Source organism: Prionailurus viverrinus, chromosome A3 (assembly GCF_022837055.1).
Source record: "Prionailurus viverrinus isolate Anna chromosome A3, UM_Priviv_1.0, whole genome shotgun sequence".
Lineage (NCBI taxonomy): Eukaryota > Metazoa > Chordata > Mammalia > Carnivora > Felidae > Prionailurus > Prionailurus viverrinus.
In genome coordinates, this window is record NC_062563.1 from 748696 (window position 1) to 776488 (window position 27793).

The window sequence follows — 27793 nt, forward strand, 5'->3', positions numbered from 1 at the left end:
GGCTGGGCCTCCCATCCTGTGTCCAGGGCCTGCCCCGTGGCTCGAGAACCTGGGCCTCCACTCTCCTGCGGCCATCCTCTCCCAAATGTCCCCCAGGCCTCCTCCCCGGGCTTCCTGTCAGGCGGGGCACCGCACTCCTCCAGGGGCTGGAAATGAGCCTGCCGGGCCCTGGGCTCTCCCTCCAGAGAGCCCCTCCTCTTCCCTGCTCGAGGGGCACCCTGCCGGGCAGGCACAGTGTTGTCACAGGTTGCTAAGGCCACCCTCTGACTGGCCTCCTGCTCTACCTGTCTAAGCTACAGCCTTGAGTGAGACCTAAATCAGACGAGCCTCGCTCCCCAAGGCCCTCTACCTCTATCTTGCCTCTCCACGGGGACCACAGGTCTGAACCCTTGACTCTCTGGATCTCTGCTCTGGAACCACATCCATTCTTGAAAATGGCCATGTGTGCTTGAGGACAAAATGTGTATTTTCTCTTGGCCAAATGTGTTTATCTATTGGATCAACTTCATTCATTGTGTTGTGGAGCATTGCTGTCTTTTTATTTATTTTTCTGTCCGCTTGATTTGTCCCCTTCTTAGAGAGGTGAGTTACAATCCCACTTTTAAACGGTGAACTTGTTTGACACACTTAAAATACTTATTATTAATATTTATTTTCAGAGTGGTTTTAGGTTCACAGCAAAATCGAGTGAAAGTGCAGAGATTTCGTACATGCCCCCTGCCCCCACCCAGCCAATGAACCTGCACTGACAGGTCATTGCCTGAGTCCATGGTTCACGGTGGGGTCGCTCTCCGTGTTGTGGCTTCGGTGCACTTGGACAGATGTATAAAGGCACCCTCCATCGCAGTGTCTCGCTGGGCGTTTCCACTGCCCTGAAACCCTCGGAGCTCCACCTGCAGTTCAGGCCCCCTGGCCCCCCACCAGGGACCACAGGCCTTGCAGCCTGCGTGGTAAAAGCAGCACTTTGGAAACTCTGGTTGCAGATCTGAGTCAAAAAGCTTGAGGAACACTCTTTGTGGACGATTCCCTCTTTCGTTAAGCAGCGTGCCTTCCTATTTCTAGGTTGGCGGTGTTTTTAATCTTTGCCCTAAATTCTAGACTGTCTGAAATCAATATTGCTATGTCAGCATTTATTTTTTGGTTGGTAGATGCCTGGAGTATCTTTTTCCCTTTTTATTTTATTATTTTTTATGTTTTTATTTTATTTTTGAGAACAGGGGGAGGAGCAGAGTGAGAGGGAGACACAGAATCCGAAGCAGGCTCCAGGCTCTGAGCTGTCAGCACAGAGCCCGACGCGGGGCTCGAACTCGTGAACCACCAGATTGTGACCTGAGCTGAGGTCGGATGCTCAACTGACTGAGCCCCCCGGGGCCCCTCCTTTTTTACTTTTGACCATACTGCGTTTTTGTGTTTTGGTGCGTCTCTGATAAGTACCAAATGGCTGTGTTCCTTTCCTTCTTTCAAACGCCAATCTCAGATTCTCAATCCTTTGATAGAATGTAGTCCTTTATGTTTATTGTAATTACTGATGCGTTTGCATCCTGTCTCTTACCAGGTTGTCTTAGAGGCTGGAGTGTTTGTGAGGAGCTGTTATGGGCTTTCTTCTGGGTTGGCTCTGCCTTTTCCTTCCTCACTCTTTTCCGACTGTGTGGACAACTCGGCTCTCTTCTGTGTGGTGGCTTTAGGACGTATCCACACATTCTGTGACACTCCTCCTACAAAAGTTGGAGTCGGACTTCCCTCCCCGTGCCGTGGGCTGGCCTTAGTGGCTCACTTCTGACGAGCGGGACGTGGCATAACACATGCTGCATGAGGCTGGGCCGGGAAAAGGCAACAGTACCTCCACCTGCTCTATCCTCTCAGAACACGCCTGCCCTGGAGCAGGCGGCCACGTAGAGACAGACAGAGCCCTCAGGAATGCCGGTTGCGGCCCAGGTCCCAGATACAGAGTGGGGAGCATCGCTCCGAGGCTCCTTCTGGCTGAGGCTCTGGACACCATGGACCCGGGGTCTCTTCTAATCACTGGCCTGCAAACCTCCTGAGCATGATGGATGGCCGTTTGATTTCAGCGAGTTCTGGGGTGTTTGTTACGCAGCCACGTTAACCGGGACATACTGTGCCGTCATCAGCTTCTCTCCATCGGGGCCACACCTGGGTCCTATTCTCTGTTTGGGGCCAAGACCTGGGGAAGGGGTCATCCAATGGTTTCCTTTCCGTTGGAATGGCTCTTCTGCAAGAGACCAGGATTCCGTAAGACAGTTTTGCCGTGGCCTCGGCCAGGACCCACGGATTTCCAGATCAGATTCGAGCAACTTTTCTCTTCTTAGGGTACCTGCACCAGGAGAGTATGATGAATTTGTGTGCCACTGCCCTGGTGTTGTAATAATTTCTCTGTTCTTGAACGTCATCTACATGGAAGCATATATTAAATACTCTTTTGAGGAGCACCTGGGTGGCTCAGTCGGTTAAGCGTCTGACTTCGGCTCAGGTCATGATCTCACGGTTCATGAGTTTGAGCCCCGCGTCGGGCTCTGTGCTGACAGCTCGGAGCCTGGAGCCTGCTTCTGGTTCTGTGTCTCCCTCTCTCCCTGCCCCTCCACTGCTCATGCTCTGTCTCTCTCTCAAAAATAAATAAAACCTTAAAAAAAAAAAAGGTAAATACATGCATGCATACATACATACACACATACATATTCTTTTGGGCCTGACGGCTCTCGCTCAGCAGAACGTAGCTGGGTTTCGTTCGTGCTCTTGTGAGCTTGCTTGCCACGCTGTGGTTTCCTGAGTAGCATCCTATTATACAAACACACCAGAATTTGTGGAGGCGGCTGGGGGCTCAGTCGCATAGGCGCCCGACTTTGGCTCAGGTCATGATCTCACGGTTCGTGGGATCGAGCCCCACGCCGGGCTCTGTGCTGACAGTGTGGATGCCTGCTTGGGATTCTCTGTCCCTCTCTCTCTGCCCCTCCCATGTTTCTCTCTCAAAATAAATAAATAAACTTAAAAAAAAAAACCACACACCAGAATTTGCTTATCTGGTAGTCTCACCAAGGACACCCGTGTTGTTTACAGTTTTGGGCAGCAATGAATAAAGCCCCCAGGAACCCACGGGCACAATTCGAGGACAGACTGACACCACCCCATGCAACCAGCAGGGGGAGCTCCCCCCAAGAATGAGAATGGAGAGGCTGTTCTTCTCTTGGGTAGTAGACCGGGGAGAATTGCTGGCTCACAGGTAGATGTTTGTTTCCCTTTATCAGAACCCAGTGAACTGTCTTCCAAGGCGGCTGCTCCATTTTACCCGCCGGTGATGTCTGAGTGCTGTGTGACGGTGCCATGTGCTTCCAGTCTTTTCAAACTCAGCCATTCTCCTGTGTTCCGCGGGGCATCTCACTTGGTATGCATTTCCCTGGTGACCAGAGATGTTGGGTACATTTTTAACGTGCTTGCAGTCATTTGTCTATCTTCCTATGTGACGTGTGCGTTCAAAGATTCTGTTCGTGTGTGTGTGAGGGAGGGAGAGAGAGAGAATGTGAGCCAGCAGGGGAGGGGTAGAGAGAGGGAGAGAGAGAATCCCAAGCAGGCTCCAGGCTGTCAGTGCAGAGCCTGACCTGGGGCTCCAATCCCACAACCGTGGGATCATGACCTGAGCCGAGGCCAAGAGTTGGATGCTCGACCATCTGAGCCACCGAGGGGCCCCTAGTTTGTTCATTTTTTTAAAACCGTGCTTTAAAAATATTGAGTTTTAAGGATAAAAAATAGTCTACGCGCATCTTTTCATCTGATATGTGCATTTTGAATATCTTCTTTCAGTCAATGGCTTGCCTTTTTATTTTTCTCATTGGTATCTTTTGAAGAACAGAAATTTTTGCTATTTATGAAATCCAGTTTATCAACCTTCTCTTCTATGTGAGTGCTTCTCATGTCCTTTGAAAGAAATACTTGCCTACCCCAAGGCTGTGATGATTTGTTCTGTTTTCTTACAGAAGCCTCACACGTTAGCCTTGACATTTAGAAGGCCCATGCTCTTAGCTTGTGTGATGTGAGGTAGGGCTGGGGTCCATTCCTTCCTCACCTGTCTGCTCTGTTGTCCCAGCACCAGTGGCTGGAAAGCCACCCTTTCCCTGCTTCGGTGCCCTTTTGAGAAGACCGGGTGCGGGTCAGTCCTGGATGCCTGCCGGCTGCACCCATCCAGTGGCTCTCCGGACACTTACAGCCACGTGGCCAGCATCCCGCCTGTTCTGGATTGCAGGGGAGATTCCCCTGCCGCCCCCGCCTGCCCGGTGCCTGCCACGCAGTGTGCGTTCATCGTCATGAACTTTCTCTTTCTTTACTCGACCAACCCCTGTGACCACCCCAGGTCCTGCAGGCAATGGGGTAGCTGGGGACTGGACCTCGCCTGGGAGGCGACAGGGCAGGCCGGCCGCATGCTGAGGAATGACGCCCAGAGGTCGGGAGTGTGGACTCGAGTCTCTGGCCACGTCTGTGTTTCCTCAGAGGAGACCCGGGGCTCTGGCCTCCGAGGACCTTGCTCCCATCCTGCAGCCTGCTCGGCTGTGGCCGGCGCACGGAGCCTCAGCTTCCCTCTCTTCCCCCAGTGGGTTGGGGGTCAAGGCGGGTACAGCCCACCCGACAGAGCACACCAGGCTTCCAGCCCCTGGGGTGGGGGGGAGAGGTCAGGCGCTGGTGGGAGGCTTGGGGTCTGTGCTGGGTCTGCAGTGCCTCTAGGGCACCAGTTCCCATCAGGGGCAGCTCCTCCCTTTGTTGGGAGTGCAGACGCATCCTCCACCTGCCCCCAGTGTGTCACCTTAGAGGATAGGGTGGCCCCACCCCCAGCGAGGCCTCCGCTTTCCTGGGGGCACGAAAGGGAGATTTGGGGATTGTCCTCAATCTTCCTGGTGAGATGGTCCTAAATATTCACAGTGACCATCTCATCAGCTCCACAATGCTCGCTCTCCTGGGGCTCAAGGCCCAGCCTGGGGGGCTCCAGGAAGGGTTCTGAGTGTGGGGTGGGGGTGCACAGACAGTGGTGCAGAGCCGTTGTAGGTCGGGGTGGGGAGTGCAGCTGGGACAACCGGCCCTTGGGTCTGGTGGGATGCAGCCCCCAGAGGCCTTCGTCCCAAGGCTCCCCAGGGAAGGACGGTGCTAGGAGGCCCTCCAGGCTGTCCCCTCCCCACCCCCGGGGTACACTGGGACCCTCCAGTTCGGAGACTCAATCGCCTTCTTGCTCCCAGGTCAGGGTGTGACCTTCTGGGTGGGACCCCTGGGTGAGTCCCTGGGAGGGTCCTTGGAGGACTGTACCTGGGTATTAAATTTCTCTCTGGGTGGCTCTTAAACGGAGACTGCTAGGGGTAGCTGAGGACCAGGCAGGTGAACTGAGGCCTGGTCCCGAGGCCTGCGAGCCCCTCACTCCCAAGTGACGCCGGCAGGGTTATCTGGGGGCTTTCCCAGCGGCTCTGGTGATGGAGGAGGGCCACAGGAGGCGAGGGCCAGGCTACGTCCACCAGGAAACATGCCGGATGAGGGACGGCTGCTTAACGGGGGGAGGTGTTGGGTGGAGGCTTTGTTTACCTTTTAATTTGATATAATTTCAAACCAACTTACACTCAAGTTGCAAACATAGTGCAAAGGACTTGTATACACTCTTCGTCTAGATTCACCAGTTTCTGACATCTTGTCCCATTTGGTTTACTACATAAATACACGGTGATTTCTGAGCCGTCTGCAGGCCAGTTGCAGACATCATGCCCTTTACCCCCACCCCTTAGCACCTGTTTCCTAAGAACACGTACTTTGTCAATCATTAAACCAGGAAACTTACACATCGCTGGTTCTCAGCCCACATTCACATTTTGTTAACCGTCTCATAATTCCATAGGTACGGATATGGGTTCTTCGAACGGCCAGCTCTTCGTGGTCTCTCACGGCCTGGACGCTTCTGAGGAGGCATTTTGTCTGCGATGTTTCCTTGTGATTGGTGTGAGGTTTTGCGTTTGGGGCTGGAACCACAGGAAGGGGCGGTGTCCCTTCCTGCGTGGCGCCCGGTGCCTGCTGCGCCTGGTCCCAAGGCCAGGAGAGGGCTCTCCACTGTAACTATAAGGCATCCCAGGGGAGACACTTGGAGACGATATGAATATCTGTTTAGGTTGTCACTGTCAAGGTTGCAAACATCATCCATTTCCGAACTCGTCCCGCTGCATTTACTGGTTGGCGGAGCGGAGCAGAGTGTCGGAAGGTATGCTATGATGGTAGCAGGGACCTGGGAGCCAGGAGGCTGCTGTAGGCGTCGACGCTTTCTGGGGCGGCCTGGGTTTGGAGCTGCAGCATTTGCTGATGGCTGGAGGTGGAGTGGGAGGAGGGGTCCAGGGCTCCCGGGCACCTGGGAGGATGGGGTGCTCATTTCTTAAACCCGGGAGGCTTTTGGAGGAGCAGGGGAAAGTGTGGGCCCAGTGCAGTGTGACAGGCCTGCCTGACATGCAGGGGAAGAGGCTGGGGCTTGCTGTGTGGGTCTGGGTTTTGGAGATGAAATTGGCACCATCGACATCTGGATGGTCTGCAGGGCCGGAAGGGGAGAGGCTGTCATCCCGGCATGTGAGTGACACCCACCAGAGAGGATGGTTACTTCGCAAGAGCCCACGATTCAGTACCCAATGTGGTGCCTTTCACACTCTGCCTTTGTATTTGCTTAAGGAATATGTGCACTGAATCCAAACTCCAATGTCCAAAAAAGTAAAGGAAAAACGTAAGTCTCCCTCCTCTCCTGGCCATGCAGTTTACTTCTGATTTCTGTAACTGACTTTTGAACTTTGTATAGTTTTTAATTCTTTTCTTAAAAACTCAAGGTGCGTTGTGGTAGACCTCAATTTTCTTCTCTAACAAAGTATCTTGGAAAAAAATGCATTTCACATTTGAGATGCCTCCTCTTTTATGGCCTCAGAGTAGTTGGTGGCACAAGGGACGGGATGCTGGTGATGACGCGCACCGGGGCGCCCTCGGCCACTGTGATTAGACAGGAGGCTGCCACAGACGCCATGTGTAGACTTGGTTCTGCATACGTGCGTCCGTCAGCCTTTGGACGGATGTGTCCCGGCGCTTCTGGCCCGGTGCTGCCCGATTGCCACTGTGGTTCCAGTTCTGACACCCCCTCCCCACCAGTGCAATGTCTGGGGACCTTGCTGATGGAGAGGTGGAAAATATTATATAATTGGAACTTGCATTTCCTCAAAAGGAGGTTTCGTTACATTCAGAGCTTTTAGCTGTGATATGAAGTATAATTCTTTGTCAGTTTGTGTTTGGATTTTGACTCTTGTTTTCCCTTTTTTTTTTTTTTTTTTTTTTTTTTTTTGTGGTTGAATGTGTTAATGGTGCGCTGGTAGATGGTTAACTACTGGTTCTCTGAGAAGGAAAAAAAAAGTATTTGCTGATTTCCATGGCCGATTTCAAACCATCAACTAGAAGTCAGTGAACCACGTGGGAGGAGACGGGAGCACCGGCTGCTTGGGTTGGATTTCCTGAGAAAGGCCTTCCCACCACAAGACTACTAACACATAAACACATTCTTCGGCTTCTTCTAGTGACTTTATGGCTGTTTTTTTTTTTTTGTTTTGTTTTTGTTTTTCCTGTTTAAATCTTTGGTCCATTTGCCGTTTTATTTTTGGTGTAAGGTCTTGGGTAGAGAATCCCCCTGCCCTATTTTTGTTTCAAGATGCTAAGCAGTTGTCCTAACAGAATGGTTAGAAATCCAGCAGTTCTAACAGAACCTGGGTGGAGGGGAACCTCCTTTCCTGGGGACCCGACACACCGCCTTCCATCGTGTATGGAACCCTGTGCGCAAGTCAGCCGTTTTCTCGACTCTGTTCTGCTGCCTTTCTCGACTCTGTGCCGCTTGTCCGCTTGCACTCCCGGAATCCACTCCTAGTGGCTTTACAGCATGTTTTCATATCTGGTAGGGCTAGTATCCTCTTACTCGTTTTAAATTAATGTCTTCTCCACCCATTTATCTGATTACAGACACTGAGGTTGTTTCCGAGTCTTGGCCATTGTGAATAGTGCTGCAGGGAGCACGCGAGTGCACATGGCTCTCGGAGACCCTGATTTCATTTCCTCCAGATTTATACCCAGAAATCACCGGATCAGACGGTAGTTCTATTTTTAATTTTTTGAGGAACCTCCATACTGTTTTCCATCGTGGCTGCACCGGTTTACATTCCCACCAACAGCGCACAGGGTTCCCTTCTCTCCACATGCTCACTCACCGACACCTGTTATCTCTTGTCTTTTTGGTATTCGCCATCCCAACAGGTGTGAGGTGTCTCCTGGTGCTTTTGATCTGCGTTTTCCCTGATGGTGAGTGATGCTGAGCATCTTTTCATGTGTCTGGTGCTCATGCGTATGTCATCTTTGCAAAAATGTCTGTTCAGGTCCTCTGTCCATTTTTAAATTTGATTATTTCTTTATTTTTGCTATTGAGTTGTATGTGCTGCTTACAAATTTTGGATATTAGCCACTCATCGGATGTATGGTTTGTGGATATTTTTTGCATTCTGTACGTTGCCTTTTCAATGTGCTGATAGCGCCTTCGCGGAACAGAAGCTCTTTAGTCTGATGTGACCCCACTTGTTCGCTTAGTGCTCCCTACCTGTGCTTTCAGGGTCATATCCAAGAAATCGTTGTCAAGACAGATATCAAGGCTCTCTCTCCCTGTTTTCTTTTTCTAGTAATTTTGTGGTTTTAGGCCTTACATTTAAGTCTTTGATCCACTTTGAGTTAACTTTTGCGAGTGGTGTAAGATAGGGCACCAGTGTCATTCTTTTGCATGTGGACATCTGGTTTTCCCAGCACCATCCGTTGAAGAGACTGCGCCTATCCCCATTGTGTGTTCTTGGAACGCTTATAAAAAGTTAGCTGGCCCTATCTGTGTGGGTTTACGTGTGGGCTCTCTGTTCTGTTTCTCTGGCCCGTGTGCCTTATTTCTGCCAGTACCATACTGTTTTGGTTACTATAGCTTTGTATGTAGAGCTTGAAACCAAGACGCGTGATGCCTCCAGCTTTACTCTTTTTTCCCAGGGTTACTTTGGCTATTTGGGGTCTTCTGTGGTCCCAAATAAATTGTAGGATCGTTTTTTTCTATTTCTATGAAAAATGCCATTGAAATTTTGATTGGGATTACACTGGATCTGTAGATCGGTTTGGGTAGTATGGACATTTTCAGGACATCATTTCTTCGAATCCATGAGCATGAAATATCTTTCCGTTTTTCGTGTGTGTCTTCTTCAATTTCTTTATCTACGTCTTACTGTTTTCAGCGTACAGGCCTTTCACCTCCTTCGTGAAATGTATTCCTAAATATTTCGTTATATTTGATGCTATTGTAAACGAGATTGCTTTGTTTCTTGTTCAGATAGTTTGTTGCTAGTGTACAGACATACAACTGATTTCTGTATGTTGATTTGGTATCCTGCAACTTCACTGCATTCATTTATTAGTGCCAGCAGTTTTTTTTTAGTGGAGCCTTTGGGATTTTTTGTATATAATATCATGTCATCTGCAAACATGTGATTTTACTTCTTCCTTTCTGATATGGATGCCTTTTATCTTTCTTCTCTAATTGCTGCGCCTAGGACTTCCAGTGCTATGTTGGCTAGAAACGGTGACAGAAGGCATCCCTGTCTTGGACCTGATCTCAGAAAAAAGGCTTTTAACTTTTCGCCATCGAGTAGGATGTTAGCTGTGGGCTTGTCACATATGGTGTTCATTATGCCAGGAACATTCCTCCCATTCCCGGTTTGTTGAGCATTTTTATCATGAAAGGATGCAGTGTTGGGTCACATGCAGAGAAGCATCTACTGAGACGACCATACGATTTTTATCCTTCCTTCCGTGAATGTGATGTATCACCTTTGTTGATTTGCTGATGTTGAACCATCTTGCCTCCCAGGGATAAATCCCGCTTGGTCATGGTGGACGATCCTTTTAATGTGCTGTTGAGTTTGGTTTGCTAATATTTTGGCGAGAATGTCTGCATCTATGTTCATCAGGACAATTGGTCTTTAATTTTCTTTCGTTGTGGTATCCACCCGGCGCTGGTACCAGGGTGAGCGTGGGCTTGTAACATGAGTTTGGGACTGTTTCCTTTCTTCGGCTTTTATGACTCCTTCTTTGGCATAATTCTCCCTCCTCTTCTTGCTTGTTTGTGTTATGCTTTCCTTAATGAGTTAAAACGAGCACGTCCACCCCTGATTCTTCCTCGTATGTTTACTGAGATGGTATTAAATCCATACATAAGTTTAGGAAGGATTAATGTCTTTATGCAATGTTAAGTCCCTCATCCAAGAATGTGGCATTCTGGTCCAGTTTCTACGGTGTCTGTTGGGAACGTTTCAGTTTTCCTGCATGTTTCTTGTTAAGCTCATCCCTGGGCCTTTTGCTGCCATTGCTTATGGAATATCTCCTCTATTTTGTCCTCTGACTTGACGCTTGTGTATCTCAAGTCTTCTGGTGTGATTGCTAACGGTGCAGCCGGCCGACTTCCTGACTGGCCGCTCCCAACACAGCTCTATGGAGCTGACCTTGGCTCCATGGAGGTGGGTTTCACTGAGGAACAATATTGCTGTATCAGGTCTCCATTGCTGTGTGAGGGATCACCCCCAGACTTTGTGACCTAAAACAACATTAAACGTCGGTTAGCTCGTGGCTGGAAGTGGCTTAGCTGGTGGCTCACGCGTGGGGGCTCTCACGAGGCTGCACTCACCTGGAGGGTCTCCTCGCGGGGTGACTCACACACGTTCCCAACTACCGGTCCGGGTTGGGCGGGAGGCCTCCATCCTTCTTGGCACGGGACTCTCCACAGGCCGCTGCTTGAGTGCCCCCACACCGTGGAGGCTGGCTTCCCCCACGGTCGGCCTGAGAGCGGGGAGGAAGCACCGTGTACTGTGACGCGGCCTCAGTCGTCACACTGCTGCCATGGTTTAGCTCTCTTCATTGTTCAAGAAGACTCTACAGGGATATGAATCTAGGAAGCAAGGGTCCTTGGGGTCACGCCAGGTAATGGTGGGGGGATCGGGTGCTTTGCTAGCTGCTAGCTGCCGAACCTCAGCCAGTGACCACGGTGCCTGTTTCCTCAAGGGAGACCTGTTTCCCTCAAGGGAAAGTTGGGGGGGTCAAATGCGATTAAGCTGCAAAATTCTCCTGATGCTTCCTGCGTCTAGAAGGGGGGAAGCTCTCCCTCGGTCCTGGTGCTGGCATGGGCCAAACATGTCCTGAGTATTTTAAGGGGCTGGAGAGAACTCCAGAGTCATCGCCAGGTAAGAAGGCAGGTCCCCTCTAACCTAGACTGGATGGAGCCTTTTAGGAAAGGGTCTGCCCCAGCCCTCAGCCCTCTCCCTGCAGGTGCGCTGTGGCTCAGGTCTCTGCTGCCGGGGTCAGTCAGCGGCCACCCATCCGGGGTTCTTGGGACCACCTTCCCCCTTTGCTCTGATTTCTCGTTTTCTGGTTTCTCCACCCGCCCTCCCGCTCCCCGCCCCAGGGGACGGCTTGCCAACCTCGGAGGATCCCATCCTTCCCGAGGCCCAGGCGCCGCGCGGGTGGGCGGGTCTGTGCGCTCCGGACACCGACACCGGGACGCGAGGCGGGGGTCGCAGCCGCTCCGGGGCCCCACCGGGGGCGGGGAGACGAGCTGTCACTTGAGGGCGGTGCCGGGGGCGGGGTGGGGGGCGGTGAGGTAATTTCCGCGATGGGGCGTCAGCGCTTTGAGTCACCCTGGGGGCAGAATCGAAAGTGATCGCTTGGCGGGGCGGGGACGGTGCACCGGGCTGCGGGGAAGACAGGATCGCGGAGGGTGAGCGGGGGGCCGGGAAGGTGAGCGGGGGGGGGGCTGGGGGCCGGGCCTGGGGTTTCCCCCGCCAGGTGGCGGCTGCCCAGTGCCCTCCAGGCTCCGGCTTTTGTGGGATCCCCGTGCGAGAGGGAGAGGAGGGGAGGCCGCACCCCGCCCGAGGGGGTGCTGGGGTGGTGAGGTGGTGGGGGGACCCAGAAGCTACCTCTGAGCCCCCAGCCCTGAGAAGCCGCGACACTGGCCGCCTGGGGAGGGGCCGTGATCTCCGGACCCCTTTAGGTCCTCCTATTTCTGAATATCCACCTGGTTCTGGGTTCTCACCCTGGTCCCTCTGGAGGTGGACTCAAGACTCACTTTGGAGTGGGGTGGGTTCTCCCGCTCAAGGCTGGGGCTGCACTCATTTCCTTTTAAAACGTCTTTGTGTTGTCCTCAAAGTTTCCTGTGAAAGTTCTAGATCCTGGGCATCCCTGTTTCCTCTGGGAGGAAAATGTGCCGTCCCGTCCTGTCCTGTCTGGCAGGGCCGGCCTCTGAAAGGTTCTGCCTGCCTCCGCCCCTGCCCCCACGGGGAGGAGCCCAGTCTCCCCTTGTAGGCAGGTGCAGGGTGCACCATCTCACAGAACAGGGAGGTGCTGTGTTCAGATGAGTCAGTGCTCCAGGAGCGAGCGTTTCAATACAAGGGCCCTAGCGGGAGGCTGCCGGGGAGCCCCAAGCCTCCAGGGGCCTCCAGAGCCTCTGCCAGCCTGCAGGGCTCCTGTCGCCGGGGCAACCTCCCTCCCACTCGCGGGCCGGCCAGCTGGCTCCTTTTGAGCAGGGGCCCAGAGACCTTTCAGAAGGGGAGGGGTCTTGGTTGGGTCAAGGTCAATGGGGCCCAGCTCCTTGGACCTACCAACCCTCTCCTCCCATCTGGGGGACGGGGTTCTCCCTGCTTCTGTTTCCTCTGCCCCTGCCTGACGGAGAGGCAGAGTGTGTCTGAGCCCCCACCTGGGCCCATGTGGACCTCCTGGCCTCGGGACCCGACCTTGCTCCCTGCTGCTCCCATTCCAGACTCCTCCTCATGAGCGAACAGCCCCAGACCGCCGGCTGAACCCGTGAGCCTCAGACGCCACTCCACAGAGCCAGGCCAGAGATGGCGTCCCCGGGGTCTGGCCCACCACCCAGCAGCTCGGCGGCCGCCAAGGAGCTGTCCCTGGCCAGGCTGTGCGCCCAACTGGACCTGTGTCTGGGCTGCTCCCAGTGCACTCAGCGGCTCAACGAGAGCACCTACCTCCTGCGCAGGGTAGAGCACAGCTGTCGCCACGAGATCCTGCTGGCCCGCTTCAAGCGAGCCACCAAGAAGCACGTCTGGCGCAAGGTGGACCGCCGGCCCAGCTTCCCGCGGCCTGCCCGCTACGAAGTGTGCCGCTACTACAGCCCGGGGCTGGGCTGCCGGCGCCACCACCACCAGTGCACGTTTGCCCGGAGCCCGGAGGAGGCGCTGGTCTGGACCTTCGAGCGCGAGCACGACGTCCGGCGTCTGTGGCTCAAGTGCCAGGTGCAGGGCAGCGGGGCCCAGGGCGACCCGCGCAGCCCGGCCGACGCCATCCGTGCCGAGTACGGCGGCCGCTTCCAGCTGCTCTGTGCCCACTGCTTCCAAGGCTGCCCGCCACGCCTCTGCCCCGTGGACCCCCAGGGGCGGTGCCCCCAGCACGGAGCCTGCCCTTCACTCCTGACCCACGTGAGCACCGAGGGCCGCCGCAGGCAGCAGGTGGTGGAGGTGCGGCCGCAGCCCCAGTACGGCCAGCCCCTGGCCTACTGCAGGTTCGTGGGGCGCGGGCGGCCCTGCCGGCACGGGGCGGCCCGCTGCCAGTACGCACACAGCGCCGTGGAGATGGCCGTGTGGGAGGCAGAGCAGCTGGACGGGCTCCAGAGGCGGGACCTGCTCTCGATCCCCGGCCCCGGCGGGGAGGAGCACACGGCTCCCCACCGCCAGCCCCCCGGAGCCAAGCTGTACTGCCGCGCCTGCCTGGTCACCTGCTGCTCCCAGGAGGCCTTTGAGAACCACTGCTCATCAATGGAGCATGCGTGGATGGTGGCCTTGGACCCGGCCGTGCCCTGGAAACACCGCAGCCCGCCTGCCGGGCTCTCCGAGTTTGAGCTCTGCCCAAAGTAAGGACCGTGCGGTAGGGGATGAACCTTCGACCGAAACCAGGGGGTTCCTGTCCCCTCTGTGTTCCCTACCGGCTGACCCCCGCCCCGGCCTCTGAGGCGTGGCTAAGGCGGGCCCATTCAGGCCTCTTCTTGTGGGCACGGGATGGAGGAGGTCCCCGTTCCTCCCCCCGCCCTGCCCCCAGGAGCCCCTCCCCCACCTCCAGGCCAGGATCTGGCAGCCAGGGCTCACCCCGCCTCTGCTTGCTGACCTCCCCTTTCCCAGATCCGGCCTCTGTGAGTACGGGGACATCTGCACCAAGGCGCATTCAGACCAGGAGCTGCAGGAGTGGATCCAGCGGGCACGGAACGTGGAGCTGCGGGAGCAGGCCGCGTGGCAGGAGGGGCTGGTGCCTTACCAGGCGCGGCTGCTAGCCGAGTACCAGCACAGCAGCAGTGAGGTCCTCGTGGTAAGTGGGGCCTCGTGAGCGGGTGGGGCTCGTTGGGGCCAGAACGACCTGCCCACAGCCGGGCTTCTCCGTGCAGCTGGCCGGGACCGTGGACGGCGTGTTCATCACCTGCAGCCAGCCCTTGGTGCACTGGGCCCACGAGAAGAAAACGCAGCACAGCTGGATGTTCGACGTCTGCTCTGAGGTGAGGGGTCGGGGTTTGGGGTCTGAGCTGCCGCCTCGGAGATCTCGCCCGTGTCTGTGATCTGGAGCACGAGCCTCAACCCCCCGCTTGGGCCGAGCCCCGTGAGGGTTTTTTGGTGGGGTGTCCGGCACAGAGAGCGAGGACCAGGCCGGTTACCACCTGCGCCCTGAGCATCCTGTGCTGCACCATTACCTTGCTCGGCGTCCGTGGGGGGCCGCCTGGGCCAGCTCGGTGACCCGCCTGCAGACGGGAACCCCGAGGTTCGGACGGGCCGAGCATCCCTCTGGGAGCACAGCAGGGTGGACTCTGGTCTCTGACCGCTGGGTGGGGTCCAGGGGCCACCTTGCCATCGAGTCCCTCCCCCAGGAGCCCCTGCTGCACGTGGCGCTGCTCAAGCAGGAGCTGGGAGCAGACTTCTCGCTGGTGGCGCCCTGCCTCCCGCCGGGCCGGCTCTACGCACGGGGCGAGCGCTTCCGCGTGCCGGCGGCCTCGCCGGCCAGGTTCCAGGTGGAGGTGCGCGTGCAGAGCACCTCCTTCGGCTCCTTCGAGCAGTGGGTGGTCTTCGACTTTGGCCGCAGGCCGGCGCTGCTGCGGAAGCTGGTGCTGCAGCTGGGCCAGGCGCAGGGCCCGGGGCTCCGGGGGGAGCCGGCAGGCGGCCGCCCCGAGGAGCTGCGGCGCTGGCACGGCGGCAGCCGCCACGTGGTCCCTGGCGTGGAGCGGACCGCCGAGCAGGTGGCCCTGCTGGCCAAGTACAAGGTGCCTGACCTGGCCCTCGACTTCAGCCCCGGCGGCCTGGCCCCAGGTCCCATCTCCTGCACCAACTACCGGCAGAGGATGCACCAGTTTCTCTACGAGGAGGAAGCCGTTCGGCAAGAGCTGGTGGCCAAGTGAGTGTGGGCCGGCGGGCGGGCGGGCGGTGGCGCCGGGGCGTCGGCCGCAGAGCCGTGGCCCCGGCCGGCTGACCTCTGTCCTGCCCGCCAGGCTGAACTTCCGGGGCCCGGTGCCCCTGAGGACAGTACTGGAGACGCCGGCCCTGGGCATGGTCTTCCCGCCGCCGGGGGCCCTCTACGCCGAGGTGCCCACGCCCTCCCCTCTGACGCCAGACACAGACCAGGGCTTTCTGCTGAGCCGGGCGGTCCGCACCGCCTTGGTGGCCCCCGTGCCCGCCCCTGACGACACGGTGTTCGAAGCGCGGCTGGAGGCCCAGGCCGGCTCGGAGAGGGCGCTGTGGCTGCTGCTGCCGGCCCGCTGCTGCGCGGCCCTGGGACTGCAGCCCCACACCAGCCCCGTCCTGGAGGTGCAGTTCCAGGTCGACCCGCTGACCTTCCGCTTCTGGCACCAGGCGGTGGACGCGCTGCCTGAGGAGCGCCTGGTGGTGCCCCACCTGCCGGCCTGTGAGCTGCCGCGCCCCCTGCCCACCCTGCCCGTGCTGCGCGGCAACCAGAAGCAGAAGTTGGCGGTGGCGTTCATTGCGGGCAGCAGCCCCAGGGGCGAGCGGCCCGTCGCCCCGCTGCTGCTCTACGGCCCTTTCGGCACCGGCAAGACCTACACGCTGGCCGTGGCCTCCCTGGAGGTCATCCGGCAGCCGCACACCAAGGTGCTCATCTGCACGCACACCAACAGGTGAGCCCGGAGCCACCCCTGGGACCTGCCCGCCACCTGCTTCCTGGGCTGGGGCGAGGGCACCGCTGTGGGGGTGTCGCTGCAGGAGAAGGGGAGCCCGGGTTCTCAGGTTCCCTGGAGGTCTGGGCAGCCGGTTCCAGAGGAGACCTTCTGGGATTGCCTGGCGGAGCTTCCTCCTCTGGCTGCTCGGCGCATGCTGGGGTGGGGGTGGGGGGGGCGGGGGGGAGCACGGTGCAGCCCTTGGGCTGCGTCAGGGTCACTCTGATCCCTGGGACTCTCCCTGATAGCTGACTGGTCCTGGGCCGAAAGGGACAGGGGACGTTTGTGCTTCAGGCCCAGCACAGGGTGCCCCGGGGGTCAGGGTCTGCTGTTTGGGGGAGGGGCGGGTGCCTCCACAAAGGCCCCGAGCCAGAGAGAGCAGCGGGTAGGGGGTCCGGCATGGCCCATCTGGCACTTCCCCGGGGAGAGGGGGGCTCTGCTGTGGTCTTTCAGAGAAACACAGACTCTTGTCTCAGCTGTGATGGTCTCCCGCGGTCAGTACGGTTTTCTTAGCTCCCAACACTTCCTGCTGCTTGGGCAGAGCGCTCCCCCCCACCACTCCTCCCGGGGTGGGCCTGGGGGTCCCTGGGTCTCTGAGATGCCCCAGGGCTGTGACGCGTCCCCAGGACGCGCTGGCCCCAGGGCCCCTTCCAGCCACGCCCAACCTTACTGCTCACCTACTGACAGCCAACTGGGAGCTGAGCTCAGGGCCAGCCGCAGCCTCTGGCCACCCTGGGCTGCCTCGGGCAGTGGCCCGGCTGTTCCCTTCTCTGCCTCTCTGCACGGCCAGCTCTTTCATCCCCCCTAGGAAGCCCTCCCTGACCACCTAGACCCTCTGTGCCTTTGCCGTCTCCCCTCGTCCGGCTCTGACCTTCCCTGTCTCTCTGTCTGTCTGTCCCCTCCACTGACGTTTACGCTCCGTGGGGGCAGGACACAGGTCTGTCTGCCTCTCTTGAGTTCCTGGCATCCGGGCTGGGCTGGGCTCACTGTAGGTGTCTTAGCGGACGGCGGCTGAGGCCCCGTGGGCCCTTCTCCCCTCAGTGCGGCCGACATCTACATCGAGGAGCATTTCCATGGCCACGTCAGCAGCGGCCACCCTGAGGCCACCCCGCTGCGGGTGATGTACACGGACCGCCCGCCCAGCCAGACGGACGCGGCCACGCTGCGGTACTGCTGCCTGACGGAGGACGGCCGGGCCTTCCGCCTCCCAACGCGGGCGGAGCTGGAGAGGCACCGCATCGTCATCACCACCACCTCCCAGGCCCGCGAGCTCAGGGTGCCTGCCGGCTTCTTCTCGCACATCCTCATCGACGAGGCCGCCCAGATGCTGGAGTGCGAGGCCCTCACCCCGCTGCGCTACGCCACGCCCCGCACCCGCGTGGTGCTGGCCGGCGACCACATGCAGGTCGCGCCCAAGCTCTTCAGCGTGGCCCCGGGCCAGGCGGCCGGGCACACGCTGCTGTACCGCCTCTTCCAGCACTACCAGCAGGAGGCGCACGAGGTGGCCCGGCGCAGCCGCGTCATCTTCCACCAGAACTATCGCAGCACCGAGGCCATCCTCAGCTTCGTCTCGCGTCACTTCTACGTGGCCAAGGGCAGCCCCATCCACGCCAGTGGCAAGGTTCCTCGCCACCCCCAGCACTACCCGCTCGCGTTCTGCCACGTGGCGGGCAACCCTGAGCGTGACGCGTCAAGGACGTCCTGGCTCAACACAGCCGAGATTGCCCAGGTCATCGCCAAGGTGCAGGAGATCTATGCCTCCTGGCCCCACTGCTGGGGCCGCCGGGAGCAGAGGCACATCTGTGTGGTGTCCCACGGCGCCCAGGTAAGCCCCGGCCACCGGGACAGCCCCCCTTCCCCACTCCCGTCAGAGCAGCTCAGAGGAGGGGGGGGTCCCTGTGTGGTCTCGGGGACCCGCGCGCCCCCGCCCCGGTGGGCCTTCTCAGCCTCTGCGAGGGTGGCCGTGGACTTAATCTTCCAGACACCATGTGATTGGTGCCAGGGCCGGGCGGCTCGAGGGCACCAGGGTGCGGGGGCCAGTGTCCCACCCTTGCGGGGACCCTCACTGCACACAGAGCGCTCACCCGGGCCTGCTGCTCCGGCCGTGTGTCTCCAGGTGAGCGCACTAAGGCAGGAACTGAGGAAGAGGGACTTGGGCCAGGTGTCCGTGGGCAGCTTCGAAGTCCTGCCAGGTGGGTGCTGGGTGCTGGGGGCGGGGTGGGCAGGGCGGGGGGCCCCCCCTCGAGCCCGGCCCGGCCTGACGGCACCCCCCCGCAGGGCGCGAGTTCCGGGTGGTGGTGCTGAGCACCGTGCACAGCCCGCACAGCCTGCGGAGCCCCGAGGCCCCTGCCCTGGGCTTCTTCACGGACGCCCGCGTGCTCAACACCGTCATGACCCGCGCCCAGTCCCAGCTGGTGGCTGTGGGTGACGCCGTGGCCCTCTGCTCCTTCGGGGCCTGCAGCAAGTTGTGGAAGAGCTTCATCTGTGAGTGTGTGAAGCATCGCAGCGTCTGCCCCGAGGGCCTGTCGCTGGGGCACATCGAGCAGGCCGTGGTCCACAGGCGGCACTGGGCCCTCGGAGCAGAGCCAATGCTGGCAGCTGTGGCGCAGGGCACTGTCCCCCAGGAGGGGGCAGCCGAGGGCCCAGCTACAGCGCGCACAGCCGTGGAAAAGGTGGAGCCCGGGGCGGTGGCCCAAGGCGGTACCTTCCTGCCCGGGACCACGGCGGCGGGAGACACGGCCACACAGGCGGCAGAGGCTGGGGATACAGCGTCGGGGTCTGCGGCCGGGGGGCGCCCGGCAGCGGGGGACACGGAGGTGGAGGACACGACATCAGCAGAGAGCTCAGCGAGGGGCGACGTGGCCCCCGGGGATGCGGGAGCAGGGCTGATGGCCACGGAAGGCAGGGACCCCGAGGACCCTGAGGACTCCGAGTCCGACTTCTGGCCTGACAGCGAGCTCAACGCCGATGACTCCATCCTGCAGGAGCTCCTGGATGAAGGCCGGAACGTGATGGTGACCGTCCGGGAAGATGGGCTTCTGGACACCGTGGCCGGGTCCGAGTCCCCGCACCAGGCCTGGGGGTACACGAACCTGCCACGGGCCAAGCTGCGGAAGCTTCTCCGCTCGCAGCCCGAGCGGTACCGCCACTGTGCCTTCGTGCAGGAGACCTTTGAGCGGGCGACGGCCGTCCCGCTGGACGGCGTGGACCCCGGCCCCATCCAGGTCAGGGGCCGCTTGTGCTGTGGGATGGCCTTCAGCGGGGACGAGGTGCTGGTGGAGGTCCTGGGCGGAGACAGAGGCACCTCGGGGAGGCTGCAGGGCCGTGTGGTGGGGGTGCTGAAGAGGAAGCACCGGGAGCTGGTGTTCGTGTGCCGCATGGACGAGTGGGACCCCCGCATCATGACCCCCATCGACGGCTCCGTGACGAAGATCTTCGTGGCCGAGCTGAAAGACCCCCTGCGGGTGCCCATCCACCGCGTCCTGCAGGGCCGCGTGCAGCGCGTGGGGCACGAGCGGCTCACCGCCGAGGCGCGGGGCAGCCGGCTCTTCCGCGTGCGCATCGTCCTGTGGCGGCAGCGTTTCTATTACCCGCTGGGCATCGTCCTGGAGGTGCTGCCCGAGGCCAGCACCTGGGAGCGGGGCCTCCGCGTCCTGGACCTGGAGCACGGCCTGGGGGAGCCCTCGCCAGAGCCGGCCTCCACCTGCAGGGCCTCGAAGAAGCACCGGGCACCCGGCCGCCGGGAGGACTGCCGCGGCTTCCTGACCTTCACCGTGGACCCCCAAGGCGCCCGCTACCTGGATGACGCCCTCAGCGTCCGAGATCTGGGCCCCAGGTACGAAGTGGCCGTGCACATCGCTGACGTGGCCAGCTCTGTCCCCAGGGACGGGGCTCTGGACGTGGAGGCCCGCAGGCGGGGCACCGCATTCTATGCCCCCGACCGGGAGCCGGTGCCCATGCTGCCCGACAGCCTCTGCCAGGATGTGCTCAGCCTCCTGCCGGGCCAGGACCGCTTGGCCATCTCCCTCTTCCTCACCGTTGAGAAGGGCAGCGACCAGCTCAAAAGCCTGCGCTTCGCGCCCTCCGTGATCCGCTCCGACCGCCAGCTGTCGTACGAGGAGGCCGAGCTCGCGATCAAGAGGCACCCGGGGGCGGGCCGGGAGCTGCCGGCCCAGCTGGACTCCGTGGACGCCTGCGTCGCGGCCGCGTGCCACTTGTCCCGGGTGCTGCGCCGGCACCGCCTGCAGACGGACTCCCACTACGAGCAGCCGACCGAGGACTGCGCGCTGGGCTTCCGTGCGGCCCACGTCATGGTCAAAGAGTACATGATCCAGTTCAACAGCCTGGTGGCCGAGCTCCTGGTGAGCAGCGAGCGCACGCGGACGGTCACGCCGCTGCGCTGGCAGCCCGCGCCCAGCGACCGCCAGCTCGCGGCGCTGCGCGAGAAGCACGGGCAGCTGGTGCCCCTGTCGCTGCACCTCCGCCACCACCTGGGGGGCTGCGGCCCCCCCCCGCCGCGGCTCTACCTCCTGGCCTCCCTGTGGAGGCACGTCCAGCTCGCAGCCCGCGCCCACGACGGTGACCGCCTGGCGGACCTCGTCACCACGGACGACGTGCACCCGCCTCTGGCGCCCGTGGGCCTCGACCTCCGCAAGGCCCTGGGCCGCTCCGTGTTCGGCCGCTCCCGCGAGGGCGGACGGCCGGTGGCCGGCCACTACGCGCTGCAGGTGGACTGCTACACGTGGGCCACCTCCCCCATCCGCAGGTACCTGGACGTGGTGCTGCAGCGGCTGATCCTGCTGGCGCTGGGCCACGGCGGCTCCGCCTACTCCGCCCGGGACATCGGCGGGCTGTGCCACGAGTTCAGCTACCAGCACGGGCGCGCCCAGAGCTACCAGCGCCGGGCCCGGAGCCTGCACCTGGCGGTACAGCTCAAGACCCAGTCGCGCAGCAAGCTGGGCTTCGTGGTGGACCTGGAGGCGGGCGCCCGCTGCTTCAAGCTGCTCTTCCCGGCCAACCGCGAGACCCTGCCCGACCCCTGCCCTATCTTCTACCGCGCCCTGCAGCTGGCCGAGCACCCCTGCTGCCTGGCGAGGCGGCCGGGCCTGCGGCTTTCGTGGCGGCGCCGCGTCTACTCGGTGCAGGAGGGCAGGCCGTGCTCCCCGCCGCCCGGCGCCCTGCTGGACCCGCACACCCGGCCCGTGGACGCCGACCTGTGGCAACGGCTGCTGCGGCTGGTGGAGGAGCAGCGGTGGCCCCAGGCGGCCGCCCTGGTGCAGGAGCGAGGTGCGGCGGACCCCCAGCGGCGGGAGCTGGGGCGGGTGCGGCGGAGCCACTGTGGCCACTTTGTGGAGGTGGCCCGGGAGCTGGGCGTGGGGGACACGCTGCAGGTGCAGCTCAGCGCCACCCTGCAGCGCGGGTTCCTGGCACCGACCCTGCAGCTGTGGACTGTGGCCCCTGGCCTCACCCTCTGCCTGGAGCACGTGGAGAGGCCAGGCGACTGCTTCTCGGGCCAGATGCCCCAGGCGGGGCGGGACCGGTGTTCGGACGTGGGCGAGCACTGCCACGTGTGGGGGCCCTTCTGCTCCCTGGAGGCGGCCACCAGCGCCGTCTCGGAGAATGACTCAGTCACGCTGCAGCACGTGCGCATATCCTGGGAGCGCACGGCGCAGGGGCGGCTGCGGGGCGCCTTCTGCCTGGAAACCTCCTTCCTCAGCGAGCACTGTACCGACCTCAGCTTCAGGCACTGCTACCTGTGCATCCGGCTCGAGGGGCTGCCGGCTGGGGCCGGTGCTGGACCCGGCCAGCCTCCCCCGGCCGCCCCGTCCTCCAGCCCCAGCAGCCTCGGGCCCTTCCTGAGCATCGACCCCGACACGTACACGTGGGTGGCCCACGGGCTGACAGAAGACTGGGACCTGAGAGAGAGCCAGGCGGACCGGCAGGAGATCCCCAAGCAGGTGCACTTCTCCATCCAGCACATGGCCATGGAGAAGGTTCCAGAAGAGGTGCTGAGGCCTGGCACCCCATTCACCGTCGAGGTGCTGCCCAAGCAGCTTCCTGACATGTGAGTGGCCTCCACAGGGAGAGGCCGGTGGGTGGGGTGGGTGGAGAACACTCTGGGTTCCCTCGGCTGGTAGGGCGTAGCTGGTGGGGCTGCGGCCCCTCCCCAGGGGGAGTCCCGTGGAGGTTCTGGTGTCCACCCTCGTTGCCACCTGCCCCCAGCCGCAAGGAAGAAGCCGTGTGTGGGCTGAAGGACGCGTCCCCGCTGGTCATCAGCATTGCCCTGGGCCAGCCCATCCCTCCGCACTGCCAGCAGACCCTCTGCCGGGGTAGGTCCCTCCGGCTTCCCCCATGTCCCTTCGTCGTGCCTGAGCCCTGCCCTGGGCCCCTGCTCAGGGAGGCCTGGCCCTTCTTTAGGGACCTACGGCAGGCTCCTGGAGAAACAGACGTTCGACCTCCCCGGAGGCCGCCACACGCTGAACCCCAGCCAGAATGGGGCCATCAGGGAGGCTCTGAAGAAGCAGTTCACTGTGATCCAGGGCCCTCCAGGTGGGGCTCACGCTGGTGGAGGTGCTGCTTCCGGCCGCCCGGGGCGGGCCCGGGGGACCCTGTTCATGGTGCCCTCTGCCCGCAGGCGCAGGGAAGACGGTGGTGGGCTTCCACATTGTGTTCTGGTTTCACAAGTCAAACGAGCAGCAGGTGGGGGCCTGTGCCCCCCCCAGTGAGGAGAAGCAGCCGGGGGGCCCCTGCATCTTGTACTGCGGCCCCTCTAACAAGTCGGTGGACGTCCTGGCAGGTGCGCTGGGCTGGCGGTGTGGGGGCTCTGCCTGGGGGTGCTGGCCCCGGGGAACGGTCCCTCATGCCCCGCTGCCCCCAGGACTGCTCCTGAGCAGGAGAACGGAGCTGAAGCCCCTTCGAGTGTACAGTGAGCAGGCGGAGGCTGCGGACTTCCCGATGCCGGGTGTGGGCGGCAGGGGTCTGCCCAAGAAGAGCCCTCGGGAGGGCAGTCCCAACCAGACGCTCAGGTGCGGTCTCTCCACCGTCTGCCTGTGGGTGGAGGCAAAAGGCCCCACCGTCCTGTCTCGGACAGGGGTTAACGCGGGGCTTCACGGATGTCCCCCCCCCCCCCCCCCGCACCCCAGGAGCATCACCCTGCACCACAGGATCCGGCAGGCTTCCAACCCCTATGCACCAGACATCAGGGCGCTTGACGCCCGGCTGCAGAAAGGGGAGATCTTTTCCAAGGAGGATCTCAGCTGGTGAGCAGTTAGGGGCGTGGGGTTTGTCCTCTGCCGTGGAGGTGGCAGAGGGAGGGGGGAGGGGAAACGGTGTCCCCGGATGACCACACGGTGACCGCACGCAGGTACAGGAATGTCCTGGGGAAGGCACGGAAGTTCGAGCTGGACCGGCACACAGTCATCCTGTGCACGTGCTCATGCGCGGCCCTGGCCAGCCTCAAGAAGCTCAACGTCCGGCAGATCCTTATCGATGAGGCCGGCATGGCCACAGAGCCTGAGACCCTCATCCCGCTGGTGAAGTTCTCGAAGGCTGAGAAGGTGAGTGAGGTGGGCGGGGAGCCGGAAGCCCCAGGCAGGTGTCCCTGGCGTGGTCTTTCGCCTAAGAGGGCAGCACCGCAGGCAGGGCCGAGTGGCAGCAGCCACGGAGCTGGGTACCTCTGGGTCTGGGGGGGTGTCAGGACCACACCTGCCTGTCCCTCCAGGTGGTTCTTCTCGGGGACCACAAGCAGCTGCGGCCTGTGGTCAAGAACGAGCAGCTGCAAAATCTGGGGCTGGACCGGTCTCTCTTCGAGAGGTACCACACGGAGGCCTACATGTTGGACATACAGTACCGCATGGTAAGCCCGTCCCAGCCTCTGCCCCTCCCGCCCAAGATGTGACCCGAGGCCAGGGGTGCCACAGGTGCTGCTGCCCATACCCCTACCTCCTGTGTCCACCCTGGCCTTGTCCTGGGGCCACAGCAGGCCCCCCCGAGACCCCGGCCCTCGGCCCCAGGACAGGTGGACAAGAGGCCTGCTCTGGCTTATGCCCTGCCTTGCAGCACAAGGGCATCTGTACCTTCCCGTCCCTGGAGTTCTACAATGGGAAGCTGAAGACCTGGCAGGGCCTGAGGCGGCCACCCAGTGTCCTCGGCCACGTTGACAAGGAGAGCTGCCCTGTCATTTTTGGCCACGTGCAAGGCCATGAACAGAGCCTACTGGTGTCCACAGATGAAGGGAATGAAAACTCCAAGGCCAACCTGGAGGAGGTAACAGAGGTGGTGAGTGTCGGTGAGGCCTTTCCTGCTGCCCCTTGGTCGCGGAGGGCTTCCTGGAGGAGGAGGCAGAGGAACCGAGGGAACAGGTGAGGCTCCGGTGCCCAGGGTTAGCTTCGACAACACCCTCTTGGTCCCTCAGGTCCGCATTGCCAAACAGATGACCCTGGGCAGGACAGTGGACCCCAAGGACATCGCAGTTCTCACTCCCTACAACGCTCAGGCTGCGGAGATCAGCAAGAGTCTCCTGCGGGAGGGTGTCGCTGGAGTGACTGTGTGCTCCATCTCCAAGAGCCAGGGTGAGGGTGGCTCTGGGGCAGAGGGCACGTGGGCCAGCGGGTCACGAGGGAGGATGCAAGCAGCACGGTCAGCGGCAGCTGACAGGGGCCTCAGCATGCCTGCCCAACTGCGCAGGAAGCGAGTGGCGCTACGTGCTGGTGAGCACGGTCCGCACGTGCCAGGAAAGTGACCTGGACCAGCGGCCGACTAAGAGCTGGCTTAAGAAGTTCCTGGGCTTTGTTGTGGACCCCAACCAAGTGAACGTGGCCATCACCCGGGCCCAAGAGGGGCTCTGCCTCATCGGTGGGACAGCTTGGCTGGCGGAGGGCTGGGGCGGGGCTCCCCCCTGGGGCTGCGGCTGCTTGGCTGGGGGTGGGGAGGGCGGGGGCGGGGCTCCTCCCTGGGGGCGTGGCTGCTTGGCTGAGGTGAGAGGGCTGTGGGGGGGCTCCTCCCTGCGGGAGTGGCTGCTTGGCTGGGGATGGGGAGGGCTGGGGCGGGGCTCCTCCTGGGGGCGTGGCTTCTTGGGTGAGGTGGGGGGGCGGGGCGGGGGCGGGGCTCCTCCCTGGGTTGAGGGGGGGGGGGCTGCTTGGCTGGGGGAGGGGAGGACTGGGGCGGGACCGGGGTCTACCATGAACTCGTCTCCCCTCTCCCCACCCCTGCAGGAGACCACCGCCTCCTGCGTTGTTGCCCTCTCTGGCGTAGATTCCTGGACTTCTGCGAGGCCCAGCAGAGCCTTGTGCCCGCCAACCAGGTGCGAGTTCGGAAGAGGCCAGCCGTGTCTCCCTGAAGAGCCCTCTCCACCTGCCCACCGCTCTCAAGCTGCCAGGACTTGGAGGAAAAGACCGTGCCCTCTTCTGAGGGCTCCCTAGTCAGGCACCACTCAGGAGCATCCCGTGTGCCTTCGGTGGGCACTGTGGCCACCCCGCCTATTGGACTGGGTTTCTGAGGCCAACTTCTGAGCAATAATCTCCTTCTGGAGTCTTGGCCTCTCCCCAGGGCAGAGAGCAGGCCAGGCCCCACCATACCGATGTGCTGTGCGCCTGCACTGGGGAGGAAGAATCCCTCTCTCCCTGCTGAGTCTTTCGTCTGGAAATCTGGTGACAGGGGACGTCTCAGGGGTCAGGGGCTCGGGGAGGTCCTCTGGACCTTGTGGTGTTACTAGGAAGGCTTGGGGTCAGAAGGAAATCCTGCTGGGGCTACTTTTTGGTCTTTGAACACCATCCCTGAGACACTGGGCGCTGGCTGTGGAGCTCAGCGTTTCCTTTTTTCCCTTTCTCACTTCCTTCTTTCTTTTCTTCCTTCCTTCCTTTCCTTTCTTTCTTTCCTTTCTTCTTTTTCTTTTCTTTTCTTTCTTTCTTTCTTTTCCTTCTTTCCTTCCTTCCATCCTTCCTTTCCTTCTTTCTCTCCCTCTCTCTTTCTTTAAAGTAAGCTCCATGCCTAATGTGGGGCTTGAACTCATGACCCTGAGAGTAAGAGTTGCCTGTTCTACCGAGTCAGCCAGGTGCCCCTATTTTCTATTTTTAAATAAACCAAAACCCAGTGTCTTTATTACTGGAACAAGGTCCTTCGCCCAAACGTAGGGCCAAGAGGCCTCCCTGGAAGAGAGGGCCTTTACTCTGTCATCACTGCCCCCCCTGACTGGGGCCCACAGCCCTGTGTCCTCTCAGGAGGAAGGGCAGAGCAGCACCAGATGCCCGCACAGCCCCGCCTATACCGGGCGGCACCCCTGTGGTGTGTGGGTGGGGGCTGGGACTGAGCGCCCCCTGGATGGGCAGCCTTGTGCCTTCACCCTGAGCTTTCCTCCCCTTTACAACCTCAATCCTGCTCCTGGTTCAGGGCCTTCAGGACAACCTGTGCTGCAAGTCTGTCTTTGCAAGGTTGAGGACCTTCACCTGCCTCTCAGGGTGTATTTATATCCTGCTTTTTCTGGAAACCTCTTGCCTCAATATCAGCCCTCACCTCAGGCCACCCCAGACCCCAGCACCCCCCCACCACTTCCACGGTCCCCACGGCCTGAGGGTTTGCTGCAAACAAGCCGCTTACTCTAGGAGGGGTGTGCCCTCTCTGTGGCCTTACTGAACCCTCTGCTGGTGGGGGAGGGGCGGGGGGGGGAGGATGTGTCTATGCGTTCCGCGCTTTCTACAAATCCAATGTCTACATTCCAATTTTTATATCTTTTCTTTGGCTCTGTGTTATATGATTGAATAATAATTTTATTACAAAGACCACTCTGAAAGTTCTCCCTTCTGGGTGTTTGAGGTTTTATTGGGGGGCAAGGAGGGGTGGCCCCTCCTCTTGGGTCACAGGGTGGCTACCCAGTCTGTCAAGAGTCAGGAGCCCGTTACAGCCAGATGCCGGACAAGCGAGCTCGGAGAGGCTGGCGTCGCCACGTCACAGCTCTCGGCCTGCCGGGAGGGTGGGGGGTGGGGGTGGGGTGGGGGGGTGGCGTCCGTGCCAGAACGAAGGAGGCTGCGGGGGGGGGGGGGCGGCTGACTTGGTGAGGGTGGGCTACAGCCCCAAGCTGTGTCCAGGGAATTTGGGCAGGGCCTGCCTACTGAACTCTGACCCCAAGCAGGGCTGGCTTCACAGTGCAAGTCCAGAGTCCCCGCGGCTGCCAGTCCTGCTGGAGTCCTGCAGGGTCCAGGCTCTGACCCTGGACCAACGCCCACCCCCTCCAGGCCAACTTGAGCTACTCAGGACTCGGCACGCTTGTGGCCGAGCCCCCAGAGCCACAGCACCGGCTGTGCGGAGGAAGGCACGCCAGGGCCCTGGCCTGCCTAGATGCCAGCATGGGTCTCGACAGGGATTGGAAGTCACAGAGAATCAAAGAGAAAAGGAGTCTCTAAGGCCCGTGTGTTCACTGTGGGACTGCAGAGGGGCCACGCGGCCTTACCTGGAAGAGCAGCCATCCAGGCTCGGAGAAGTTTTCCTGGCTGGTGAAAAGCAGTTGAAAGGAGGACGGACAGGGGCCCC

General features: G+C 60.7%; 1 protein-coding gene across 5 annotated transcripts; it reads left to right on the plus strand.

Annotated features, from left to right (window-relative positions):
* The first annotated feature begins 11756 nt into the window (after positions 1 to 11756).
* On the plus strand, positions 11757 to 27060 carry HELZ2 (helicase with zinc finger 2). 5 transcript variants are annotated; one of them, XM_047853731.1, is made up of 20 exons: positions 11757 to 11836; positions 12875 to 13975; positions 14241 to 14424; positions 14501 to 14608; positions 14975 to 15495; positions 15590 to 16231; positions 17312 to 18095; positions 18252 to 18462; positions 18548 to 22334; positions 22493 to 22599; positions 22688 to 22819; positions 22905 to 23066; positions 23148 to 23295; positions 23413 to 23529; positions 23634 to 23826; positions 23991 to 24125; positions 24329 to 24547; positions 24684 to 24840; positions 24956 to 25123; positions 25483 to 27060. In XM_047853731.1, the coding sequence occupies exons 2-20, from the start codon at positions 12957 to 12959 to the stop codon at positions 25605 to 25607; spliced, it is 8919 nt and encodes a 2972-aa protein (XP_047709687.1). In that variant the 5' UTR covers positions 11757 to 11836; positions 12875 to 12956; the 3' UTR covers positions 25608 to 27060. The 5 variants fall into 5 exon arrangements, 4 of the variants coding, with proteins under 4 accessions (XP_047709687.1, XP_047709688.1, XP_047709685.1 ...); XM_047853732.1 differs by having other exon boundaries at positions 18387 to 18462; XM_047853729.1 differs by having other exon boundaries at positions 17312 to 18462.
* The last annotated feature ends 733 nt before the right edge of the window (positions 27061 to 27793 follow it).